The sequence below is a fragment of the Tasmannia lanceolata genome, unplaced genomic scaffold (assembly GCF_043159265.1).
Source record: "Tasmannia lanceolata isolate RefF3 unplaced genomic scaffold, GAP_Taslan_0.1 ptg000006l, whole genome shotgun sequence".
Classification (NCBI taxonomy): domain Eukaryota; kingdom Viridiplantae; phylum Streptophyta; class Magnoliopsida; order Canellales; family Winteraceae; genus Tasmannia; species Tasmannia lanceolata.
In genome coordinates this window covers 24,766,736-24,792,559 of record NW_027518683.1, presented here as the reverse complement: position 1 = coordinate 24,792,559, position 25,824 = coordinate 24,766,736, and the positions used below count along the sequence as shown (strand labels likewise).

The window sequence follows — 25,824 nt, the reverse complement described above, 5'->3', positions numbered from 1 at the left end:
GTTAGTTTTTTTTTTGGGTGATGATATTCCCCCCAGTACGCATTCACCGCCCTTTTAACGTGATTTGATGTCAAAAAGTGTTAAAGTTGCCCACTGTTCACGTTATTAGAGGGCAAATGCCTAATGCGGGGGTGTGAAAATATCATCTCTCTCTCTCTCTCTCTCTCTCTCTCTCTCTCTGGCTATTTTCTTATTTGCTAAAATTTTAGATTTCTTTAGAAGTTTCGTTTGGATTAGAGTTAGTCGTTCACAAAGAGAGAAAATTTAGGGAGAGTTTAAGTTTACTTCGAATTGTAGAAATTTTAGGGTTATCTTACACTTTTCTTGTTTTTTTTTTTTTTTTTTTTGAATTGACAATTTCATTGATACTATGAAGATTACATTGCGGACCAGTGATCCCTACTTGCATTACATAGAATCAATCAAGGGTGGTTAGGAGCATGCTCCTAGACCAGTAAAAACCTAAAAAATGATCTTCTGGGTCAACCACTACAACGAGTTCTACGCTTCTATGCACTGCCACCCGGCCGAAAACCTATTTCACTTTTCTTTTGAATTCTTCATCTACTACCGCAGCTGAAAATGCCTTCACTATTCCCCTTTCCTTTCCTTTACATTGCATAATGGTCTCATTTGAAAGTGCCATATATGTGGACCCCATCAAATCATGGTTGTGACCTGCCACGTCACTCAGACTGCTCCACCACCTTCTAGTCGGCTAATTCAAATTTTAAAAATCCCTCTCAAAGGCCTAAAGCTATTGTGCGCCTCTAATTGTGCACGATAGCCAATCCATCGAGTCTGATCATCGGCGGCCTCCACCTTGCGCCACCGCCCATTCCGGGAGATCCTCATTAAACTACCAAGTCAAAGACCCTAATTTTTACCCTAACTTCTTCCCCTTCAGCATCACCAGAACCTAAAATCATAATCCTACTTTTATTTTCACCTAATCCTAGAGCCCACCATTGTTCACCCTAATCTTACCCTTCTGGCCCCAACCTTGAACCTCGGTCAAACGCCATCTTCACCCTCCACATCTAACCTCTTCATTTTTTTCCCCGAATCCGGCCACCCTTTTTCACACTCCTGCCACTTCCACCACTTCCGACAACTCATCAGCCCACTTTCTCCATCCACCCAACCCAGATTCGATATTTTCCCCAATAAATCGGCCCACTCGGATCCAGATCCGGCAATTTCGCACCTCCCGCCACCATTGCTGCATCCCCTGCAAGATCTGCCTAACTCCGGACATTATCCAACCACTAACACCTCCCTTGCCCATCAAAGGAGAGAAAGGGAAAGATCAAAAAATAGGAAAGATCTAAGAGAGAGAGAGCAGAGCGGAAGAAAGAGGGGGGAGTAGAAAAGGCAGAAAGAGAGAACAGAAAGAGATCAGAAAAAGTGAAAGAAAAGAAGAAAGGCGGAGAAAGAGATATCAGGGAAAGAGGGAGGGAGGGAGATCGAAAAAAGAAAGATCAACGAGAGATGGGGGAGAAAAAGAAGAGAGAGGGAGAGACAGAAGAGACGAGAGAGAGAGAGAGAGAGACGAAAAAGGGAAGAGAGAGAGACGGAATAGGGAAGAGAGGAAGACGGGATAGGGAAGAGAGAGTGAGACGGGAGAGAGGGAGAGAGAAAGAGACGAGATAGGGAAGAGAGAGAGACAAGAGAGAAGTAGGGAAGAGAGAGAGAGACTAGAGAGAGAGAGAGACGAAATAGGGAAGAAAAATGCCTCCCTTCCTAGGGCTTCCATCGACCTAGGGAGGGAGTTCCAAAATCGCCTCCAAAATCTCAGAGCCCGGACTTTTTCTTGTTTTAGTTTGAGTAGAATTATGATCTTTGTCTTGGATTAGGATTGCTCATCAAAGGCATATAAAAAGCCATACATGTAAACTACTTGGACAATGAAAACTCTAGTTTAGTTGAATATCGTAAAAAACTAGTCCATGTCCCAAGTTTCGTAGCAAGTCACCTGCTACTTGCCAAGATTGTCCCGCCAATTGAAGATCCTTCCCGCTGGCTAAAACCACAGCCACCTGCCGCTGTTGTGGCGCTGCCTAAACTAACTGGAGATCAACTGATCACCATTGTGGAGGCCGGTTCATCACCACACCATAGTCTCCCTTAATTTTAGGGGCAAACCAGTCCCTGTTACAGCCTTTTCCATAGGCTAATATTCTTTTCTTTGGTGGCACAAACAACCATAAAATCACCACCTATTCTCCCTTTGCAAAATCTGAAGTAACCCATATTTTCAACCGATTCTAACTCCTGTCTATTCTCTGCCTTGATTTATGGGAGAAAACCCTTCTTTTCCCTCCAAAACAGCAGCACATAGCCCTCTTAGCATCTAACCCGTGAACCCCCATATGACCTTAGTCTCTTCCTCGCAGAAAACCAACTGCCCATCTTGTTATTTCTCTTCCAATCTCAGCCTTAAAATCAGTCCCTCAAATCTCCTTCTTGTTGTTGGGATCTGGGTAGAACTCACCCTCAAAAGCTAGCCGTTAAGGGGAGGGTGTCCAAGTCTCAATAAAGGCCATCCACATCTTCTAACTTGGATGAAACGTGGGAACTACGAGATCTTCCTCCAGAGATTCTTCCGTCCTAGGAGGCATACCGCGGTTAACGAGATCATCCCGAGGGATATTTCCATCCTTGGAGGCTAAACCGAGGTTACCACACCCCGGCTCTAATACCACCTTTTGGGACCCGGGTAGGACTCACCCTCAAAGCTAGCCATTAAGGGGAGGGTGCCCTAGTCCTAATAAAGCCCATCCACTTCTTTGTACTTCACCGATGTGGGATCTTTGCTTTCACGTGGAACCCCCAACACTTCTTCCATCAAAAGTAGCCGTCATCCTTCACCGTATTCCCGCCACCTTTATTAACGAACCCATCACCCTACTTCCTTCCTCAAACAGATCCACAACCAACTACCTAACAACCTACTTGTTTGTGCGTGTATGCAAAAGAGGTGAGTGTGAAACAACCAATTAATCCAAAAGCTTAAAGCTATTAGAGTTGGAGTTATTTAATCATTTATACTTTCACACTCCCCCTCATGTGTGGCCCTCTTTTCCCACCGTAAACATGAATTTTTAATGTCAGTTGTTGGGTTTAGAACCCAGGAGGCAATAGCTCCTACATAATGTGTACAAACAAATTACTCCAAAAATCTTAAGCTGCTAGAGTGGGTGTCATTTAATCATTTGTACTTCCACATGGTCCCCACTTAAAACTGTAACATCAACCTGAAAACCTAAGCGCCAAAGGAATTGAAAAGGGGTCGATGGAAACATAAATCCATGTTTTCTCTTTCCCTGTGGCCCACGTTTGTTGCAATGCCCTTCAGGGCATCTAAACGAACCCTGGGTCACTGTTAACGAGGACCCCTGGGTCAATGTCAACGACAAAAGGAGAGAAAAAGTAGTAACAAAGCCTGTGGCTTGCTTTTCTTTCTTTAAGTTTTGGTTTATTGTGCGTAACACTTTTCCTCTTGATGACCAACTTTCTATCTCTACCACGTGGAATATTCGCTCCGTTATCAACTTCTATTGAGTAATAAATGATGGGAAAAAACGTATCCACACGCTCATGTTTTGATAATGGCAGTCTAATCTTTATTTAAGACTTTTCCATTAACTTTTGAATTAATCATGCGAAGAGTCATGATGAACGATCTAGAACATATTAAAGTCGTGTGGGTGGTTGCAATTTTCCAAGTAAATTTTGTCTTCGGCGACCCTTCCACCGGGAAAGTTCTCCACATAATGGGGCCAAAGATTATTTTCCAATAGATAATTGCCATGGTCTCCAGATTCCAATCTTATCAACAATTTGTTCTTCACCCCATGCAAATCCGAAAACATTGTGACTAGTTCTTCTAATCACAATATTTTGATAATGGAACTAATTTTTTTTTTTATCTAAAGCTTTTTGGGAATTCTAAAAGCTTTTGATAGCCAGTGTTAATGGCTCAATTCCAGCTGTGCGTACGAATGGCTCCAACGCATGGGAGGTCCCACCTTCTGCCTAGATTCGTGTTGGGGATTAAACCGGGAATTCCTCCAACACCTTGTCACGTGCCAGTAGCACACCCTCTGACCGGTATCCGTATCCACCGCTCTTTGACATACTGTCATGGAGTGTGAAAAGGAACTTTCTAATATGGTGCAACGCCAGGGAGTGTGAAAAGGGACTTTCCAATATGGCGTAGTGCCATCATCACCTCTCCACCGATGAGAATACGAAGCGTGGCGCTCACACCAAGCTACAGTGTAGAAGCTCCATCTCTATATAAGTTCCCATGCTCAAACTTACAAGAATCTAATTTTTTTAGCCATTACTTCACCTTCAACTTAAGCCCTCTCACTTATTATTTATGTTACTTGGCTTTACATGTGATATCGATTTCTGATTTGAGCGTCAGAGTAGCTTCCCGGAGCAAGACCTCCATGACCCCTAATGCTTTTTCTATGAGCACGGGATATCATAGGTTGGAGCTCTACCAGCCCTTGGATCAAGGGACCATATTTGGACATCATCACTTCGGTAGAAGAGTGGTGATCGCATCCCGCAGCCTACAAAATGTTAGAGAACATAATAACCACTAAAGAGATCAAAATGGTTGAAGCTTGTACTACTTGATCAAGTTTTAGAACATAATTGGACTTGAATTGATGAGTTTTAATATCACAAATGACAAGCCCAAAAACTCAACTAAGTCTTGCCACACAATTTAAGGTTCTCATAAAGAAGTAAAGCATCAAGTTTTAAAACTTTGTCTAGAGAACGATATCTTTCAAATGAAATCGGGATTCAAAGCAAATCCCCCACTGGCAGGTGGCAAAGAGGAAGAAAGCATCTTCTTAAATTCATTAATAAATAACCATAACCATGAGGGACTAATCAGGCTCTGACACGTGTTTTAGTAGGCATGACGTCTTGAAAAGAAATATATTCTCAAACATTATACACCACTTCAACATTTATCACAGAATCCTCTGTTTGTAGCAATTCTCTCCAGTTAAAATTTTCTAATGCTTTTTCGTGCTTTACAGAGCAAATATATCTCATTGATATCAGTGCACACATAGTGCAATTAGCAATATGCAAAATATGCAAGAAGCTTAACAAAGATCTAGCATATTTAACCACTTTTTGCGCAAAATGATAGAGATGATTCCCATAATAATTATCACAAGGCATATATCCAGCTCAGTTAAGGTTTAAACGAGGGTGTCCTTATAAATATCGTACGTGTCATAACGCCGCCACCAACTCCCAACAACCCTTGCATTGATCAGTCATCATTTACTAAGAATCCTTGTTAAGAATCCCAATTTTCTCAATTGAATCACAATTTTCTAACCAGGATTCCCTTATCCAAAAAATGCCACTCATCAAAACAGGGGAATAAAAATGCCACCATCAGTATGGCAGCCACAACCTCCATTTTGGATGGAGGACTCATTGACCGATGATTCCTCCCAACAAGGAAAAACTAGCAAGAATCATGCTTGGGCAATTGATGCTACTCAACGATTTCTCATCAAATCAGATTCTTTGCAGGACCCAAAAATGTATAAATAATTAGTAAATTGAGTCTCACTTGATCGATCTTCCTTGCACATGACCAACATGGATCTAAACTGAAATTTCTAAGGAAATAGTCCATAGTAAGTGACCAACATGGATCTTTCAAACTGAAATTTATAAGGCAATAGTCCATGGTAAGTGCATGCAGTAATCTCCAAATACAACTAGTAGAAGTTATCCACAACATCTGCTCTACACATTTATCCCCAAATGGTTCTATAAAATTTTGATATGAAATTACCTTGTAGGAAATTCTAGCCAATCCTCCATTAGCAGAACTGAATGCAAAAGAGCTGTCATAGAAAATGCAATGCTAGCAGTAAAGATAGAAAAATTCAAGTCATACGTAACTCTAGATGTTCAGAATTATCAAGTCCCAAAACAGCCCTTGCCATCCAACACATAATGCTCAAATGAAGGGGGGTTCCTTTACAAATTTGAACACTCAGTTTGGTAATGAAAATCATTCTAGACGAAACGAATCAGTAATGGAAGCCTAGAACTGTATTGAATATAACAATCGGAGAATATGTCCTTTCCCAAATTTCTTGGACAGAAATTGAACTAAAACTTTTGTGCCAAAATTCTTCAATAACCATTCATCAAGTCCATATCACCCAAGTAACTCAATGCCAACAACTCAAACCAAGTAGCTAATGGAAGCATACTTAAAAAGCCTAATACTATCATGCTTAAATTAAATAATAAGGTGGAGGGGGCTGTTAAGGCTTAAGGAACTTAATAGCTGGTCGTTTTCAAATTCCAATTCAATTTGCAGCATGTCAATTGCAAGCAGGCATTTCAACTAGCATTTGGAAGGCAAGACATTCTACATGTGTCAAGGCATTAAAGCTTAATTCGTGAAGGTAACTAGCTAGAAGCTTCTACCTCGCAAATGATATAGAGATCAATACCACTATTAGGTTAGGAAGATAAGGATTGAAACAAAAAGCTCTTATGCTATTAGGTTACTGCTTAATTCAAAGGCTCCATGACCATTTTGGTTGTTGGTATATGTTACCAAACAGAAAGAAAAGACAATTCTTATAAAAGAAAACAGAGCAAGGTGCAATAAACCAAACCTACAAAAGGAAAATAAAAACAGAAAAAAGGAAATGAAATCATGAAAACAAGTAATCAAACACGAAATACAAAACCCTCCACTGAAACTGGCTATTGCGGAGAAGAGAACCCAAAAAACGAAACCCAAATAAAACTCATTCAATAAAAGAAGAAAGATAAAAACTTGCCTGGATATTCAATCCCAGATTACAGCAAAGAAGATCTACTTCCTCAAGAGGAAGCAAGACGCAAAACCCTAATTTCAAAACAGAAAACATTTATTAGAAAAAAAAAAATCAAACCCATGGAGAAATACAGCCATTAGTACTAAACACTACCAAACACCAAAGATCTCCCTTCATTCAATCTCCCTCCCTGAAAAAAATGCCAAAACGGAGGTGCAAGTAGAAGAATATAATGAGAGGGATTAAAGAATAAGAAGTGGATTTTCAAAGAAACCAGGAAAAATAAGAGAATGAACGGAGGAAAGATAGAAAGGAGATAGCCTCTCTAGGGTTTGCGTTCTCCTCCATCTATGAGAAAGAGCGAAAGAACATTTCAATAAACTGTTAGGGGCATAACTGGAAAAATAAGTCGGAATTTTACATTTCTCCGATCCCTCAACGCGCAGTACTTTTTGTTTTGCATATCCCTATGCCTACCGAATTACTTGGCATATCCCTACGGAAAAATTTACAATATCCCTACGAAAAAATAGTTATTTTCGTTGCTAGAAGAATTCCGTAGGCGTACATGCTAGGATTTCCCTACGGATTACTACGCAGCCCGTAGGTAAAAACTATATCCCTACCGAAAACTTAACACCAGTAGGGATATTGGTTTATTTTCCTATGAATTTTAAATCCGTAGAGAAAAAGTAAACTTCTCCCAATGAATGTAATTAAAGTCACTAGGGAAAGCCCAGTTTTGTTGTAGCTTGATCACATTGTTTTGAATATTTGATACTTCAATTTTGTGTATGCATTATAATTTGGAATATTTATCTTATTTAATGTATGGGCAAAACTTTCTCTACAATATATTGATTATGATTATAGAAGTATTTATAACTCAGCTTACCTACCAAAAGAGCATCCATAACCTAAAATATAATATTTCATGATATCTTCCAGGCATTCCTTCAGACATAAAGGGTTATGTCAGAATACAAGTAAATAACTTGCAAATTATTCATCTAAGAAATGGAAATCACAGGCTATCGTAGGTAATCGATACTTTTTTTATAATCATATTAAAAAAAAGGAATTGCTTTTATTGAATTTCCTTTAAAACATTATTTTAATTATATCCGTCAACTGGGTTTAAAAAATTTCGTTTTTCTTTAGAAATGAGAGATTTTATATTGTGCCCGGCTGTGTGTGGACCCCGATCCCAAGGAAGGTGGCGAGGATATGAGATCCCCGTCAATCCTCTGAGACCTCCACACGTGAAGGAGAGCTCTACTAAAGAACTCTCGAAATTGTGCTACTCACAGCATGGGTAGCGATATAAGTGAGATACCTCTTGATTTAGGGACTAGCCCGTCTACCTAAGCATGCATGACCAAGGGATGAGCAAATAAAACAAACAAGTTCTAACTCATTACATCTAATACTAACTCAACACATCTAAGAAAACAGTAAACAATCACATGCACAGCTACAACTAAGCAGATAATGACAGATAAGATGGATAAGTAAATGCTACAGCTAAGCATATGAATGGACAGATACGCACAGCAGTAAACAACCAAAGCAGTAGAATAAATACACTAGCATGCAAGCCTATGCAAGAGATAATGCTAAGAAAATAATAACTAATCACATTCTAAAAAAGTACGTAAGCTGAAAGTAAACACATAAGAAATAACAAAACAAACACACAATGAGCTAAAGATGCAAGGAAATAAAGGAATCGGAAAATCAACGGTATACAAGGACTAAAAATGCTAGGGAAAATAAAAGGGAACATACGATAGGCTCAGGAGCGATTCTAAGGAATCAAGCTCGGCGATCTTAATCCCTAAAGATCGGACAAGTCTCGCCATCGTCATAGCCTATCGTTGGGCTCAGCGAGGACAATCCCTGTGAAGGGGTCACGCTACGTCATCGCCCGTCCCAAAATCCGATAAAACGTCGGAAAATCGATAAAACCGGAAAACCACGATCAAAATCGGAAATGAAATGAAAAGAAGGCTCTGGGTGACCTGGCAATCACCATCCTTGCCCATTTTTTAGTTTTTGAATTTTTTTTAGTTTTTTAGCTTTGAAAGGTTTGAAAAGGTTTTATTTAAAAGGTTTGAAAAGATTTATTTACAAAGTTTGACTGAACTTGGGATACCGGTCCCAAGCTGCCTACGTACCCAGTGGAAAGGGATCAAGCCAACGTAGTTCGAAGCAGACTTTGCGAAAAACGTTTTTGTTATTTTTGCTTAAAAGATATGAGTTTTTGACTCAAGAGGACAGACTCCTAAACAGCTTCCTAGACCAAGGGACAGAATCCAAGACTGAAGGACAGAGTCCAGAAACTAATGAAGATAGGACAGAATCCTATGACTCTATGACGGGAAGACAGACTCCTATTGTCACGCCCCGGCCCGAGGTGTGCAGGCCCGGAACAAGTGCGACAGCCGCCGCATGCCCATAGGGTCGCCCCCAGGAGTACACAAGGCTTAATCTCATTTTACCATCCATAATATACAGAGCTGCTAAATAATTGCGGAAACATAATTTATTTAAAACACTTAATCTTAGGAGTTTCTGATTACTTATTACATCATAACTAGTTATTTATTACAACACCTTGAGTACAACGTCTGAAGAACTGAAATACAAGTAACCATACTGAAGCTGAAACCTTCTCCAACAATCTTCTTCTTAGGGATCCAACTAAGATCAGCCTATTGTTCTTCGATGCCTGAAATATTTTTATCCACATCAGCAAATAGACGGTAGGTTTTCTGAATCTACATCAGCTAGTAGAAACAAACATGCATATATGGTAAAATAAGTACTTTTGCACAAAGCACTTTCAACCACATAGTTTTGCAATATTCCACTTTGGGAAAATAATGATAAAGAGAATTAATCAGTCTTCTTTGTGGCCAATTTCCAACCCTATTGGCAGGTAGCGTACCCAAAGCGAACACTCGTTCGCAGGACTCACAGGTCCTAAAGCGCGCAATAGTAATAGCAAGAGGACTCCCTGCTGGCGGCTCAAGATAAACCTTATGAGCAAATAAACTTGACCGGTGTACGTGATCACGACCAGTGTACTCACCCACTGGTAGGTTGGGTACTAGGTCCCCACTAGAGATCAACCTTACTAGTGGAACCCATTTCATACCAAGACTGTAAATAAAACCATTTCAATTCCTTTTCTAATATCATGCAAATGATATTTCACCTTGTTTCAAACCATTTGGAACTCCCCAATTCTAAATCCATTTAAATGTACAATCTCATTGCAATATATTTTATAAAATCAAGTTTGTAGTAAGGTGCCAAATTAAAGCGATTATATTGAGTTCCGAAATCCTGCCAACATCAAGTATCCAAAGCATAAACAAAGTTTAATACTTCAAATCCAAAGTACCTTCTAATATTTTAAAGACAATACTAATCTTTATATCTAAGTTGTAAAGTGGGAAACATGGATGTCATTCATATAGAATATGGATATATGGCAGAAAAATCGTAATACACCAACATAGGGTAGGATCACCTACCTCTTGCGCAAATCCCAAGATCAAGATCCTATGAAAATGACCAACCTGTTAGTGCCTTGAGGTACAGGTTTCGCCTTCAAGGTTGCGGTTGCGAAGTTCAGTTTACTATATTTGATAAAGTTTTAAGTAGACGCTTTGATGTGGAGAAAGATGTCACGGCAACATTTTGATAGTGCTATAGGAGGGTTTTAATACCATCCTTTCTAAATTTAGAGAGTGGATGCCGTTAATTTTGGAACTCAAAAGTCAACACTCAATTCATCTCTGTTTTAGTAGTTGCACTCCTGTTGTTGACAAATACCAACCACTAATGTTCATGTGGTTGAGGTTGAGCAATTTAAGTGCTTGCTATTCCATTTTAATATTGAAACAAACTACCATTGTTTAGATTGCTACTAATCCTACCAGACAACTACACAGCATAGGTTCTAATATGGTTTGCCTTAGAGGTTGGGCTGGCCATATGCTAGCCCCCCTCCAGGAGTTACTCAAGGTACAGTACACTAGTGATCCGAGCATTACAGGGGTTCACCAAAGAGATACAAGGCTATTTGGCTTGATTGTGTCAGAACAAAAATGTGTAGCCAATTGCAAGGTAGCAACCAAAAGACCTGGCACAATAAACTAAAACTGAGATTTTCATATGGCTTTTGACTAGACAAAAGTTCAAAATTTTATATGGTGAGCGGGCGTCAATTATTTTATTTTTGAAATGTACAATGGGCCCACTTCCCTGAAGGGTTAGAACCATCCTATGGGCATGATGTGCAGTCGTCACTCTAATTGTGTTGTTAATTTCAGACGGGTGTTGTGATTGCAATGTTTTAAGCATATCAAGAAAGAGTGTACGAAGGGCCATCACACTTTGTTTTGTATCTTATATGCGTGGGTTTTTCAAAACATGGGAGTGTTGAAACAAGGACAGCAGGTGGCTAAAGTTTAGTTGCAAATGGGCTGCTTGGATGATGAAAATTCTACATAGATATTTCTCATAGGAGCCTTAATTGGTGTCAAATTAAAATGGCAGTAAGAGAGCTTGGAATATAGAACTTACATACATCAATGACCTCGTTGGCTACTAGATGTATGAGAGGAGATTCTTGTGCGGACAGTGAGCATGGCAGCAACACTACTCATGGATAAAGAAGAATGAAGTAGTGTGTGGGCAAGTAGTTATTGGCAAATCCACGATTTTCACTTGGTTGAAGAGGTTCAGCTTTGCTATAACTCTTGGGTAACCAAGGCCAAAAATATGATCTGTGCGTGGAAAAAAATGAAACCCACTGAGAGCGGATGGGGTTGTGGTGATGGGGTACGTAGAGGACAATAGATGGAGATGGGGAGAGATAATGAAGATGGTGGGGGTCTTATAGATGTGCTTGGTTGACATTTATGGGGAATGGTGAAGAGGCATGGGAGTGTTACGAGTGTAGTCTCTTAATAAAGATAAAGGATGGGGTTATGGCAGGGAAGTAAAGAAGGGTATGGGGTGATGGGTAAATCCACTAGTTAACCACTAGTTAAATTGGTAAATCCACCCTCCCAATGGAAAATTATAGGCTTATTTTGATAAGCACACTCAATTTCAAAATAATGATCATTGAGTCAACTTTGGTAATGACACTCATTATTCTCTAATTGCTCAAAACTGATTTGATAAGGACACTCATTTTCTAATAAATGATCATAGGTTCAACTTGATAATGACAACCTATTCCAAGAATAAATCAAGGACTGGTTTTTCATAAAGACACTCCATTAAAAAAAAAAATTAACGTGTGTGTGTGTGGGCCGGGTATTACACCTATGATGGGAGGACAGGCTCCTATGACTCTAAGACGGCAGGACAGATTCCTAACTCTCTATGACGAACCCTAAAGAGGAAGAAATCCCTCGACCTGTGAAAACACTAATACAGGGAGGGAAGGGGTTGGCTCATGAAACATTCCGTCATAGCCTAACCCACGGAGGACGAACTTTAAGGCAATGGATAATTTTCAAAATAAAGGATTAGTAACCCTAAAGGTGATAAAATCCTTAAATCTCTTAAGACCAAGAAAACAAGATGAAAAGTGGTTAACTTATGTGTTGATTAATGACATTAACAACTTAAGTATTTTCTTGTCCTAGCATTCTGTGATTCTCATTAGTTCAAACTAACCATACACCATTACATGCAAAGTACTAATGCATCAGGTCCCATTCAAGTTAATGCCGATGGTGTAATGTACATGCATTGCCTAAAGGTATGTATAAAAGACAAACCAAGCAACATATGTCGTTCAATGACAAAACACAACGAACCTGCATTATTCAATGACCAACATCACAACTATCTTTATTAACAATCCATTTAGAAAAATGTGATTAAGGCAAATTTGGTGTGTGTGATCAGAACAAGTACTTTCAAATGAGACCGCAATTCTATAGCCTGAACAAAATCACCCAAAAATTAGGGATCCAGAACTCATTCAAAGGATCCGATGTGAAACGAGCATGTAAAATTCTCAAATAGAAACATTGACATGATACTCAATATTTGTTCTCTTAAACAAAAAAATACCGATTTAACATTTCTGATGGTAGCAAGCATTCAAGGCTCTTTTAGCAAAGGATGTTGACGCAGTACTTTCAATTTTAACAGACATGAAAGCCAATCACCATGTTTCATTTGACAGAAAACTATTAAAAGTGGAACAAAATCTGCATATACAGGCAACCGTAATCAGATTTCGTTAATCAAAGCATGATACTGTAAACAGTGATAGCCCTTAACCTCTTTCGCTACTATCAAAATTTAACCTTGACTTCTGTTGTTCACCTTGCTTTTCACAAACTAACAATCATTATGCTTTGTAACGTGAACACAAATCCAAAAGAAAATGGCTTTATCACTCATAATAACAGGAAGATTGAGAAAGTGATGTGTACTGTTAGTAAGTGGAAATGTAGAAATGAGGCCTTCAACATGAACCAAAAGAATATGAAAAAGGATCAAGCCTTTCAAGTAAATAGCAGGGAATGGTGTTAGACGGATGCAAGCAAGTATTATACCTCAAAGGGAAATCTCCTGTAATTATAGAATCATAGATAGAATTCTATGCAAGCAAGGCATGAATGATTATATTAGACTTATCAAGGTTTCTTTTCTAAAGATGCTCTTGGCAATGATAAATTATGTAGTGTCGTTGACCCAAGATCACAACAGTCTCAGGAAATGTGAGGACTCCCTTTTATTAAAAGCAGGTCACAAGTAGAAAATCCAAAATGACGTTCTTTTACCCTCACAACAATTGAAAGGTTTTCAATGGATGGGTGGAATATTGACCTATCAATTGAATTTGAGGGAAAAGATCAACTTTTCAATGAGATTTTAAGATAAACACGCCACATAACCCAACATGCAGAAAACAAATCCCTTACGTATGCTTGCTTCTAAACCAAATAATACTAAATAAGGACATGTGTCTGCAACAAACATGCTCTCATTTATCTCCATCATTTTCATGTGTCACCCATAATTCTTAAATTGAAACGAACTATGAAAAGTGACTTGGCCTTATTATATTGAGGGTCAGGACAAGGTGAAATATTTTTCAAGTTAAAATCATTCCCTGAAGCGAATCTACTGCCATTATTAATGAAACTCTACTTAAAAGCCATAAACCGCCTAGCATACATAAAATGACGTCCACTTTACAAAGATGCCATGGTCAGTAGCTGTCGAAATCCTAAAATAATAATAATAAGTTTCTCAAGAAACCTCTCAAGAAAATCACATATTCCTACAACCATTTAATTATGCAATGCTCTATTCCAATCATTCAAACAAAGGCCATGGATTCACAGTCAATTTTAATAGCAAACTTTGCTCAAAGTGTGCTTATGATTTCACCCACATCATAAACTTTCTGATTTTATCAAAGTGACTACAAGCTGAAGCATACAATGATATGTACAGAAAACTTCTTTCCTAGTAAAACTTTGGTAGTTTTTTTATTTTGAAGCATTGTGAAAATCTTCAAGATAAAACAGAAACTATCAGATTTCACAATTTTTACACGATCAACAAAAACCCCAAATACATGAAAGAAATACGATATATTTTCAGCCGTTTCAAAAGAACAAACTCTGTTTACAAATTTCCCTCGAGTCCAAAGTTAAAATCTGTAAATTATTGAACTAAAGGACTCTTTGAGTATACAAAAAAAGCTTCTGTCACAAAATTCCTACGAACAAAACATTAACACCAATGCCATTTCATTTTGCAATTCCATTATTAACTCCAATCACAGATCCAAGCCTCCAATTCTCATCATATTTTCAAACTAAATGATGTAAAGCTAACCAAAATGAAAACGGAAATTATTTCCCTATGACCAGCAAAAGCATAATCATGAGGCTCAAATCTCTAATCTCAAAAATGAAGACAAATGACGGATCTAGCAAGAGAATAGCCTACATGAATCTAGAAATATCAACTCAAATGAACACAGGGCATTCTAGGCGTAACAGAAAATCATGCTATACAATAATTCACACATTCACATCCTCGACATGGGGTACAACAAACAATCAGATGATCAATTCATTTATACCCACGACATGGGGCAAATGAAATCAAATGATCCTTATGCCCACGACATGGAGCAAAGTGATAATTTGATTTGCATCTTTCACTTAATACAAATGGCTTCACAACCCATTCACCACAGATATTAAACATCAGATTACATTCAAGAGTCAAATTGACACCAAATCCATGAATTAGTATCATAATATCTGAAAACAAGGTGAATAGCCATACAAATTTCAGCGATACAAGGGTCAGAGATGTTACCTGAGTTGCCAAAATTACCAAGAAGGAGATGATTGGAGAACTGCTCTTGGCCCTGATGAAATCAACGAAGAAGATGACCACGCTTCACTGCAACAGCTTTCAGCTCTATGTCGATTGTAGATAGCTCCGAGCCAAAATGCTTTGGATCTAGGGTTTGATGGTGGAAATGAAGGTAGAAGATGAGAATGGAGAAGGCTGATGGAAGAGATTGGGCTTCAGGTTAGACCAAGTGAGAATGGGGTTTAGATATTGGTAATAATCGGAGTTCTGTAGGGGAAACGACCGGATTCCGGCAAGGTCGCCGGAATCAATGGAGGTTGGAAGTGAACAGGGCAATGAAAGGGGGGTTTGGTGGTGTTGATGGGAGAGATGAAAAGGGGTATTGAAGATGGGGATGGGGATGGGGACAAAGAGATGAAGATCTTGGGGGAGATGGTGATGTTGGTGAGAGACTTCGGAGGTCAGGGCTCCGGCGAAGGTGGACGGAAATGGTGGCCGTGGCTCTTTCCCCTTTCTCACTCTGCAATTTTCCTCCCGAAAAAATGAGAACCCCCACATGGAACCCTAGCCCGATTGGCTTTTGTAAAAGGGAAATGATTTTCGCCCCTTCTTTTGTTCTGGACAGCCCCCTACTAATTGATTCAGCCCCCTATATCTTGGTTTAAAGGGAAATGGTATATTGAGACCCCCCTTTTTCAATTGGGGACTCAATTTCGGGTACCTTATTCAATTTTGGGCATTTAGGGTGCGGTCAAAATGGGGTGTCTACAGAATTTATTGAATTTCCTTTAAAACATTATTTTAATTATATATGTCAACTGCGTTTAAAATTTTTTAGTTTTGATTTAGAAATGAGAGATTTTATATTGGCCGGGGTGTGAAGTCAAGTGTGGGAGGCGTTGGCTCTTCGGCATAAAGTCATGGGTTTGCTCCCTGTTGACGAGTGTTTGAATCCCGCCCCGACTTACCTGATACACGTGGTGAGTGGGTCGTTGCGTGTATCCATAGGGACTAGTCCTACTCCCGAAAAGGGTGGGGACATCCTACGTCATAAAAAAAAAAGTGTGGGAAGTACCTGAAATTCCAAGGGTGGTCCCCAGTACGGCAACTATGAGGAGTGAACATTAATTAGGTTTCTAACAAGTTTTAACTCTTTTGAAAACTCAAACCCAATTTTGGAAATTAAGAGATCAACAATAAAATTCAAGCACACAAGTTAAATCTAAAGTGCAAATGCAAATAAAGAGCAAGAGTAAGAGAGATTGCACCCGAGATTTAAAGTGGTTCGGTCCTCAAAACGCGAGGCCTACTCCACTCCACCAACCAAACCCGTTGATGGCTTCACTATGTGATCTTCTTAACTTCGGCGAAGATCGGTGCCGATTACAAATTCCGATTACCTTTAACCTTGGTGGCAATCTTCACCACGGAGAGTGGGCTACGCTTCTCCGAACACTCGCCCGATACAAAGTTCTTGATAAGAAAGAAAGAACAAAAAATCCCTCACAAGGGTTTACAAGAATTGCAGAAGATGTACAAATTTAGCCTATGATCCCAATCCTAAGCTTTAGAGGATGAGAGGCATAATCAAGTTTGGTTCACTTTTTGGATGTTCAAATGAAGTTTTAGAGTGTTAGGATTGATCATTGTAATGTTTGGAATGCCCATATATATAGGAAAAACTAAATATGACCGTTCAATGGCATTGTTGTAATTCCTGGAAAATTCGCAACGGCTAAAAATCCGACCGTTGTAGTATTCTCGGAGTTTCGAGAAAAAATCTCGGAGTTCCGGGAATACAAACAGAAGTTGGAAAAAAGTATACTCGACCATTTCTCGGAGTTCCGAGAAGCCTATTTCATGCAGATTTTCATTTCTTATTTTTAGGCTTCCAACTTAACACCAAGTTGGGATTGCTATGAGGGTTCCAAGGTGTTGGAACTCCACAAAGACAATCACTTATATATTTAGGGTGTGTGTTTATTTACTTAATTATGCCTTTCAAAATCCTAAACTAGGATTGGATCTAAATACAATCTAATATAAGTTTGATCTTCAATAGATTCTTCAAGTCTTCATTTGTCTTGAACTTCGATGTCTTTGGCCTTCATGATGTGGTCCAATGAGATCTTCTTGGCCTCAATCCAAGCAATGTTGTCTTAGCACCAATGTGATCTACAACTTAGACAATCAAACACATTAGTGATCATAAATCACTTGTGTATTGGAATCATCAAAATAAGATGGGAATGCCAAGGTGGAAACCATTGGGCTTACAATCTCCCCCTTTTTGATGATGACAAGCAGAAGAGATTTTCCAATAAAAGCATACATATTTTCCTTAATCTAGAATTCTCTCCCCCTTTGGCATCAATAAAAAAGATTGGGGTAAAAGAGAAACATAGGGATGAAATATTCAATTTAAAGCTCCCCCTTTTTCAAGGAAAAAGACAAACCTAGAACTCCCCCTATTTAGAATTTTTATTCAATATAAGAGGGGATATTTAATTAACTTTGAAAAAGATATTCAATTTTAGAGCAAAAACCCCTAATCTAAGCACATATGAAGATAATCATATGGGGGCTTTGGGAACCCAAGATTTCTTGGTTCCAACACTATCCCTAATCTTAGATGCACATTGGAATTGGTAATGACCATTTATTCCACAATAATGGCATATAACATGAGGGTTAAATACGCTAGTCCTATCATATGCATGTTTAGGTCTTTAACTAGTATTCTTTAAGATTATGTCAATAATTTTGTCACCATTTAAGAATCCATGGAGAGATAATCTTAACCTTTCATTTTCATTATGAAGATGGGTTATTTGATTTAGAAAATTATTAAATTCATCTTCATAAGATTTGGAAGAGCTTGCCACATGTTGGAGTTTTGCAATTTGGCAAGTTTTCTCATCCAAACAACCCTTAAGGGTTTCAATATCAAGTTTTAAATTTTCAAGTTGTGCTTGAGATTTGGAAGAAGATTCATTTCTCAAAAAATTAAGTTTATTTTCTAATTTTGAAATAGATTTCTTTTGAACTTTATTTTTAGAAATTTGAGAATGCAAGGTTGAGCATAATTCATCATAAGATATTTTTTCATTATCACTACTAGATGAATAACATGAGGGGTTAGAGTTTACCTCATCTTCATGGGTGAGTGCCATGAAGCAAAGATCATCTTTTTTATCTTCCCCTTTGCTTGAACTCTTTCCCGAGGTGCTAGTAGCATCCCATCCGGCGGCAAGAGCCTTATGTTTCTTCTATTCCTTCTTTCCCTTGTATTTTGAGGAAGATGACTTGAGAAGTGGACAATCCGGTCTTTTGTATCCGGTCTTCTTGCAATTATAGCACCTTATTCCTCCTTCTACTTCACTTTCTTCTTTCTTCTTCATTTTATCCTTTTTATGTTTCTTTCTCCATAAGCTTTTAAATTTTCTTAAAGTTTCTTCTTCATCGCTATCCGCCTCGCTAGAGGATGATGAGTTCGCTTTGGAGGCTTTTAAAGCTAGAGATCGACTCTCTTTTTCTTTCTCTTTCGGCTTCTTCTCATCTTGTCGGCTAGTGAGGAGCATCTCATGGGTGATGAGAGATCCTACAAGCTCCTCCATAGTTAGCGTCTTGAGATTCTTTGATTCTTGTATGGCGGTTACCTTTGGATCCCAATATGGAGGAAGAGACCTAAGCAACTTACTCACAAGCTCATCAGTAGGATAAGATTTACCAAGATTAGCTAGTTCATTAGAAATTTTAGAAAAACGTGTATACATTTCGGAAATGCTTTCGTTTTGATCCATTCTAAACATTTCATATTTGCTATTTAACAAGTTTATTTTGGAATCCTTAACTTGAGATGTTCCCTCATGGGTAACGGCAAGTGTATCCCAAATAACCTTGGCGGAATCAAAAAGAGCAACTCGATTAAACTCCTCCGTAGATAAGGCGCAAAACAAAGAATTTATAGCTTTGTAATTTAAATTTGCATGCCTTTTTTCTACGACATTCCATTCTTCAAATGGTTTGGAAGGCAACATGCATCCATTTTCAACAATGTGCCAAAGTTCCACATCTATCGAAAGGAGATAGATGCGCATCCTTGTCTTCCAATGTCCATAGTTGGACCCATTAAAGAAGGGAGGTCTAGTTGTGGAATGGCCCTCCGGAAGTCCGATTCTATTTCTATCCGCCATTTCACAATTAGAAAGTTGCCAAAGATCTTATGATCTTTCCCTTGTTTGAAATTTTTAAAGAAAAATTTACCAAAGATTTATAAAAAAGAAAATCTTTTAAGAGCCTTTGCTCTGATACCAAGTGAAATTCCAAGGGTGGTCCCCAGTACGGCAACTATGAGGAGTGAACATTAATTAGGTTTCTAACAAGTTTTAACTCTTTTGAAAACTCAAACCCAATTTTGAAAATTAAGAGATCAACAATAAAATTCAAGCACACAAGTTAAATCTAAAGTGCAAATGCAAATAAAGAGCAAGAGGAAGAGAGATTGCACCCGAGATTTAAAGTGGTTCGGTCCTCAAAACGCGAGGCCTACTCCACTCCACCAACCAAACCCGTTGATGGCTTCACTATGTGATCTTCTTAACTTCGGCGAAGATCGGTGCCGATTACAAATTCCGATTACCTTTAACCTTGGTGGCAATCTTCACCACGGAGAGTGGGCTACGCTTCTCCGAACACTCGCCCGATACAAAGTTCTTGATAAGAAAGAAAGAACAAAAAATCCCTCACAAGGGTTTACAAGAATTGCAGAAGATGTACAAATTTAGCCTATGATCCCAATCCTAAGCTTTAGAGGATGAGAGGCATAATCAAGTTTGGTTCACTTTTTGGATATTCAAATGAAGTTTTAGAGTGTTAGGATTGATCATTGAAATGTTTGGAATGCCCATATATATAGGAAAAACTAAATATGACCGTTCAATGGCATTGTTGTAATTCCTGAAAAATTCGCAACGGCTAAAAATCCGACCGTTGTAGTGTTCTCGGAGTTCCGAGAAAAAATCTCGGAGTTCCGGGAATACAAACAGAAGTTGGAAAAAAGTCTACTGGACCATTTCTCGGAGTTCTGAGAATTCTCGGAGTTCCGAGAATTTCTCTCGGAGTTCCGAGAAGCCTATTTCATGCAGATTTTCATTTCTTGTTTTTAGGCTTCCAACTTAACACCAAGTTGGGATTGCTATGAGGGTTCCAAGGTGTTGGAACTCCATAAAGACAATCACTATTATATTTATGGTGTGTGTTTATTTACTTAATTATGCATTTCAAAATCTTAAACTAGGATTGGATCTAAATACAATCTAATATAACTTTGATCTTCAATGGATTCTTCAAGTCTTCATTTGTCTTGGACTTCGATGTCTTTGGCCTTAATTATGTGGTCCAATGAGATCTTCTTGGCCTTAATCCAAGCAATGTTGTCTTAGCACCAATGTGATCTACAACTTAGACAATCAAACACATTAGTGATCATAAATCACTTGTGTATTGGAATCATCAAAATAAGATGGGAATGCCAAGGTGGAAACCATTGGGCTTACAGTACCCCACTTAAAATTTGATCCAGCAACATCCTACTTCTTAAGAGTTGAATCAAATATCAAGGGCAGTACTTCTATCTTACCGCCTACACTCAAGTTAAGGTCGGGCTCCATATAATTTCTCTAGAAATAAAACTGTGAATCCCTCTTATCTTTAATAAGTGAGAGGATTTAAATCGATAGTTTTAATTTGTGCTTGTGAGGATGACCTACTTTGTAGTTGGAGATCTTTCTCTATGCAAAATAACTTCTCTAGGTTGATCGTCGATGTTCGAAAAATTTATTGTATTTCTTGAACTATTTTCTATCTAAGGAATTGTTTTAGATTGTATTCTGAAAGCTGACAAAATGTGTTGCTTGTTAGAGATGATTGTACAGGAACTGTTATCATGAGTAGTTATCAATTTGTTGGTAAAATACACACACGCGCACGCACGCACACAACAAAGTTATTAACATCTGTAGCATTGCTAATAATTTTCTTGGACTTCGATGTCTTTGGCCTTAATGATGTGGTCCAATGAGATCTTCTTGGCCTTAATCCAAGCAATGTTGTCTTAGCACCAATGTGATCTACAACTTAGACAATCAAACACATTAGTGATCATAAATCACTTGTGTATTGGAATCATCAAAATAAGATGTGAATGCCAAGGTGGAAACCATTGGGCTTACAGTACCCCACTTAAAATTTGATCCAGCAACATCCTACTTCTTAAGAGTTGAATCAAATATCAAGGGCAGTACTTCTATCTTACCGCCTACACTCAAGTTAAGGTCGGGCTCCATATAATTTCTCTAGAAATAAAACTGTGAATCCCTCTTATCTTTAATAACTGAGAGGATTTAAATCGATAGTTTTAATTTGTGCTTGTGAGGATGACCTACTTTGTAGTTGGAGATCTTTCTCTATGCAAAATAACTTCTCTAGGTTGATCGTCGATGTTCGAAAAATTTATTGTATTTCTTGAACTATTTTCTATCTAAGGAATTGTTTTAGATTTGTGGTACCCGAATCCCGCGAGAGGGGTGGGGCGCGAGCCGCCGCGCTCTCTCACTTGGTCTCCTGTATCCACGCGATTGGCGTGTGCATTTAATTATTGATTTGAATTCGTCTTTCATGTGAACTTGGGATCACTAAGGCAATCCGAATTCCACACGAAAGAGACTGACAGAGTCGCCACCTAGATGTGGGATCTAGGACCCGAAATTAACCAGAAATCTAGACTCGCTACCTGGTTACGAGAATGGAAGGTATGGGGAGTTATCCGCCACATGCACCATTCCTGCCCGATAATCGGTCTTCGATTCCAAAAGCTAACTCTTTTAAATTTATTTTAAATGGCTCATTCAACTCTATGTTAATGTGCGAACTAAGTGACATGCATCCTATGATCTAATTTCAATGTGAATCCTAGATGTGTATCTTGATTTATTAATTTGTCTGGATTCATTCTAAGTGAAAGTTCTCCTAGAATTCTAATTTCATGGAAAGCCCTAAATGATTTGATTAAGCATTTACAAGAAAATTAATATCCAAAACACCACAATTTGTTGTGGTGCCGACTCGCGGGTGGTATGCCGTCAGACATCCAAGCTGCCTACGTACCCAAGCCTCACTGGGATCAGAGTCGACGTAGTTCGGTGCACCTAAGCTAAGTTACATATGCCTAACTCAACTAAGACACCGACCTAGACGGGATTGACTGTTTCAACAGTTTTAGGAGAAGTTATTTAATTCAAGTTGAGGATTTTATTATCTTAGGATTTCATCTAAGATGCTATATGATTCTCATCTAAATGCAAATGGTCCCTTAGACTAATGCAGGTTTGCCTTACATCCTAGTTTACTAGGCTTGTCCTAGGGAAAGATTGGGTGACTAGTGTAACTAGACCTATGGCACGGTTGCTATACATAGCAAGCGTCCGTGATGAGGCTGGACTCCTAACTCTAGGACTCTCTAAAACTTAGGACACGACACGACACCGGTGTTCCTAAATTGGGCTCTAAGGGTCCTTACGACGGAAACCGTGATCCAACGGTTCCGAAAGACACAAGACAAATCGATTTAAATTCTCGAGGTTAGTGAAAAAAAAAAGATGGAAGAGATGATGAAATAGTGTGAGGGAATGAGAAAGATAGAGAAAGGTGTGACTGAACTTGGGAGTGCCAAATTGCCTACGTACCCCGCGATGGGGATCAAGCCACACGTAGTTCCGCTGGGGAGGTTGCTTGGATTTTGGAAAACAGGATTGGTATTTGGATCAGGAATCGGGTTTGTATTTGAGCATTTGGACTTGAGATTCAGAAACATTGATTTAGCAATGGGATTTTGGAATTGGGAATTTGCATCAAAGAATTGAGCATATAGGAATCATCAAGGGTTTGAATTTTGGGAATTCAAAATGGGCGGGCTTATGAGATTCGGTCAAATGGATTCAGACATGCGACTCAGATTGTGTTGGGATATGACTTGGTTAGGCAAAAGGGAGGAAGTTCTATTAGGTGTAAAAGGGCATTAGTAGAATAGGGGAATGACTCGGTTGTGACATGGAAGGCCGCAACTTGGTCGAATGCGACTCGGTTGCATTGGGATGGGTTGATTAAGGAATTGGATTGAGTCAACTAAGGGGAGAGTCCAATCGGTTAAAGAGGTTGAGCATACTCGACTAGAGAGTTGGGTCAACTCGACTAGGGAGGTTGGCTAGAGTTGACTCAGTTGAGCTGGGTTGGGATCCCACTTGGATGGATTGTATTGGGGCGATTTGACTTAAGCTGCAGGTGGCCTGGCTGGGTTAGATTTAATGTAACCAGATTTATGGATAAATGGTGTGCCTCAGTGAGTGGACAAAGGTATGGCTTGGGTTGATGTGACTCGGTTGAGTTGTGCTAGGGTCAGGTTAGGTGGGGTTAATGGTTGAGTTGGATTGGATTGTGTTAATGGTCAAGGTCAAGTGCGGGTTGACTTGGCTTAGACTGGATTGGAACTGGTTGAGCGTGGATTGGGGTGCGGCTTGAGGTTTGGGTGGTTGGAGTATCTTAGGAACCAATAGGGCAAAGTGGCTCTTAAGGGGAATGAATTAATTGGGCCGAATGGGCCCGATGGCCGGGTTAACTGGGTTGGCCGGGTCTATTGTAGGGGTGTATGAGGGTACTGTTGGGTGGATGAATGAAAGGCATGTGGTGTATGATGTGTGGCTATGGTTATAGGGTTTAAGGCTTATGGGTATGGGTTTAGGTGTGGTTAATGGCTAGGTTGGATTGGGTTAATGGTTAGGGTCAAGTGAGTCGGGTCTAAGTTAGGAGCAAACCCGAGACTAGCCATGGTCTAACTAGGAGGAAGCAGGGTACAAACCAGGGTGCGGACCAGGGTGCACCAGGGTGCGAACCAGCAGGGAACCAGGGTGCGAACCAGCAGGGGAACCAGGGTGCAACCAGCAGGGAACCTGGGTGCAACCAGCAGCGAACCTGGGTGCAACCAGGGTCTAACCAGAGTGCGAACCAGCAGGGAACCAGGGTGCGAACCAGCAGGGGAACCATGGTGCAACCAGCAGGGAACCTGGGTGCAACCAGCAGCGAACCTGGGTGCAACCAGGGTCTAACCAGAGTGCGAACCAGCAGGGAACCAGGGTGTGAACCAGTATCGAACCTGGGTGCAACCAGCAACGAACCTGGGTGCAACCAGGGTCTAACCAGAGTGCGAACCAGCAGGGAACCAGGGTGCGAACCAGTATCGAACCTGGGTGCAACCAGCAACGAACCTGGGTGCAACCAGGGTCTAACCAGAGGCTAACCAGGGGGAACCAGGGTGTGAACCATTAGGGAAAAATAAAAATGAAGATAAGATGGGTTAAGAGAAGAGGGAAACATGTATAACTTCAAAGTCTACCATCAAGAAGAATGAGTAAAGATTGATCCTAGATGCTTCCTAACATGGTTTTTCTTTTAAAGTAAAAGATATGCATGAAAACAGACCCTACATAGAATTGAAATAAATGCCTACCTCTTTGAAAACCCACTTTGTGTTTGATTTTTCTTTGATGTTAATTCCTTGAAGATGATTCCTTGCTTGATAATGACTGCTTTTGATATATATCACCCAACGTATCACCCGATCCGGCAAGGATGGCCGAACCCTTGAAGAGATGAGGGAGAGGGATGAATTTTCTAAGAGAGGGATTCTTTTTCTTCTTCTCCCTTGGATGGTGGGATGAGAGGGTATTTATAGGAGAATGGGATAGGAGGTTAGGTGAGGTTAGGTGAGGTTAGGTAAGGTTAGGTGAGGTTAGGTAAGGTTAGGTAAGGTTAGGTGAGGTTAGGTGAGGTTTGGGTGGTTAGGATGAGAGGAGAGGTTAGGTGAGGTTAGGTGAGGTTTGGATGGTTAGGATGAGAGGAGAGGTTAGGTAGTTTTGGATGGTGAGACCCAGGTCAAGATCTGTCATTGATCTAACGATTTACGGAAATCGGGTCTCGGAATGGAATCAGGGTCCGGGCTATGAAGTGACCCTAGCTTATTTTGTCCCGATTGATGATCCGTAAAGTCAGATCAAGATATTAATGACCTAAAACATATAAATCAATGATAGAGGGGGTTCTCACATGGATTTAACACACTAAATTCACTAATCAGGGTATTTTTCAATTTTTCGGATCTAATCATCTCACCAGGTACATCTCTTTATCATTTTGTTTTTTTCAAAAAATTTGAGGATGGATCAATATATTAGGTTATTGTTGGTTAAAGTAAAGCAAAATGTGAGTGTCTACAGATGCCCCTCTTTGGTAGAGACGACGTAGTCATCGAATACCAAAGTCAAAATGACAGAACCATTTTGCGTAGCTTTAATCGACAAAGGACCCCCTAAACACAATGCAACCTAATATAATGCAAGACCTTAGATGAAATCCTAGAATTGGAATGCAATAAAACAAACCCGCTGCGGTGCCGCTGGCAACGAGAGAAATGGGATACCATTTTCAAATGGATTTTCGGAGGGAAAGGAATATCGCTTTTGAACAGCTTCAGAGGAAA

General features: G+C 39.5%; 1 protein-coding gene and 1 long non-coding RNA gene across 3 annotated transcripts; both read right to left on the bottom strand.

The window, feature by feature from the left end:
• Positions 1–9,381: 9,381 nt before the first annotated feature.
• On the bottom strand, positions 9,382–16,180 carry LOC143880144 (uncharacterized). The gene is made up of 2 exons (XR_013251509.1): positions 15,234–16,180; positions 9,382–9,582 (listed from the first exon to the last, which is right to left on the bottom strand). It is a non-coding gene; the product is annotated as an uncharacterized LOC143880144 (long non-coding RNA).
• A 163-nt stretch (positions 16,181–16,343) lies between these two features.
• LOC143880142 (uncharacterized) lies at positions 16,344–25,116 on the bottom strand. Of its 2 annotated transcripts, none has more exons than XM_077382915.1 (2): positions 24,796–25,116; positions 16,344–19,948 (listed from the first exon to the last, which is right to left on the bottom strand). In XM_077382915.1, the coding sequence occupies exon 2, from the start codon at positions 19,427–19,429 to the stop codon at positions 18,503–18,505; it is 927 nt and encodes a 308-aa protein (XP_077239030.1). In that variant the 5' UTR covers positions 19,430–19,948; positions 24,796–25,116; the 3' UTR covers positions 16,344–18,502. The 2 variants fall into 2 exon arrangements, 1 of the variants encoding a protein (XP_077239030.1); XR_013251508.1 differs by lacking the exon at positions 16,344–19,948 and adding an exon at positions 23,757–24,581.
• Positions 25,117–25,824: the final 708 nt, after the last annotated feature.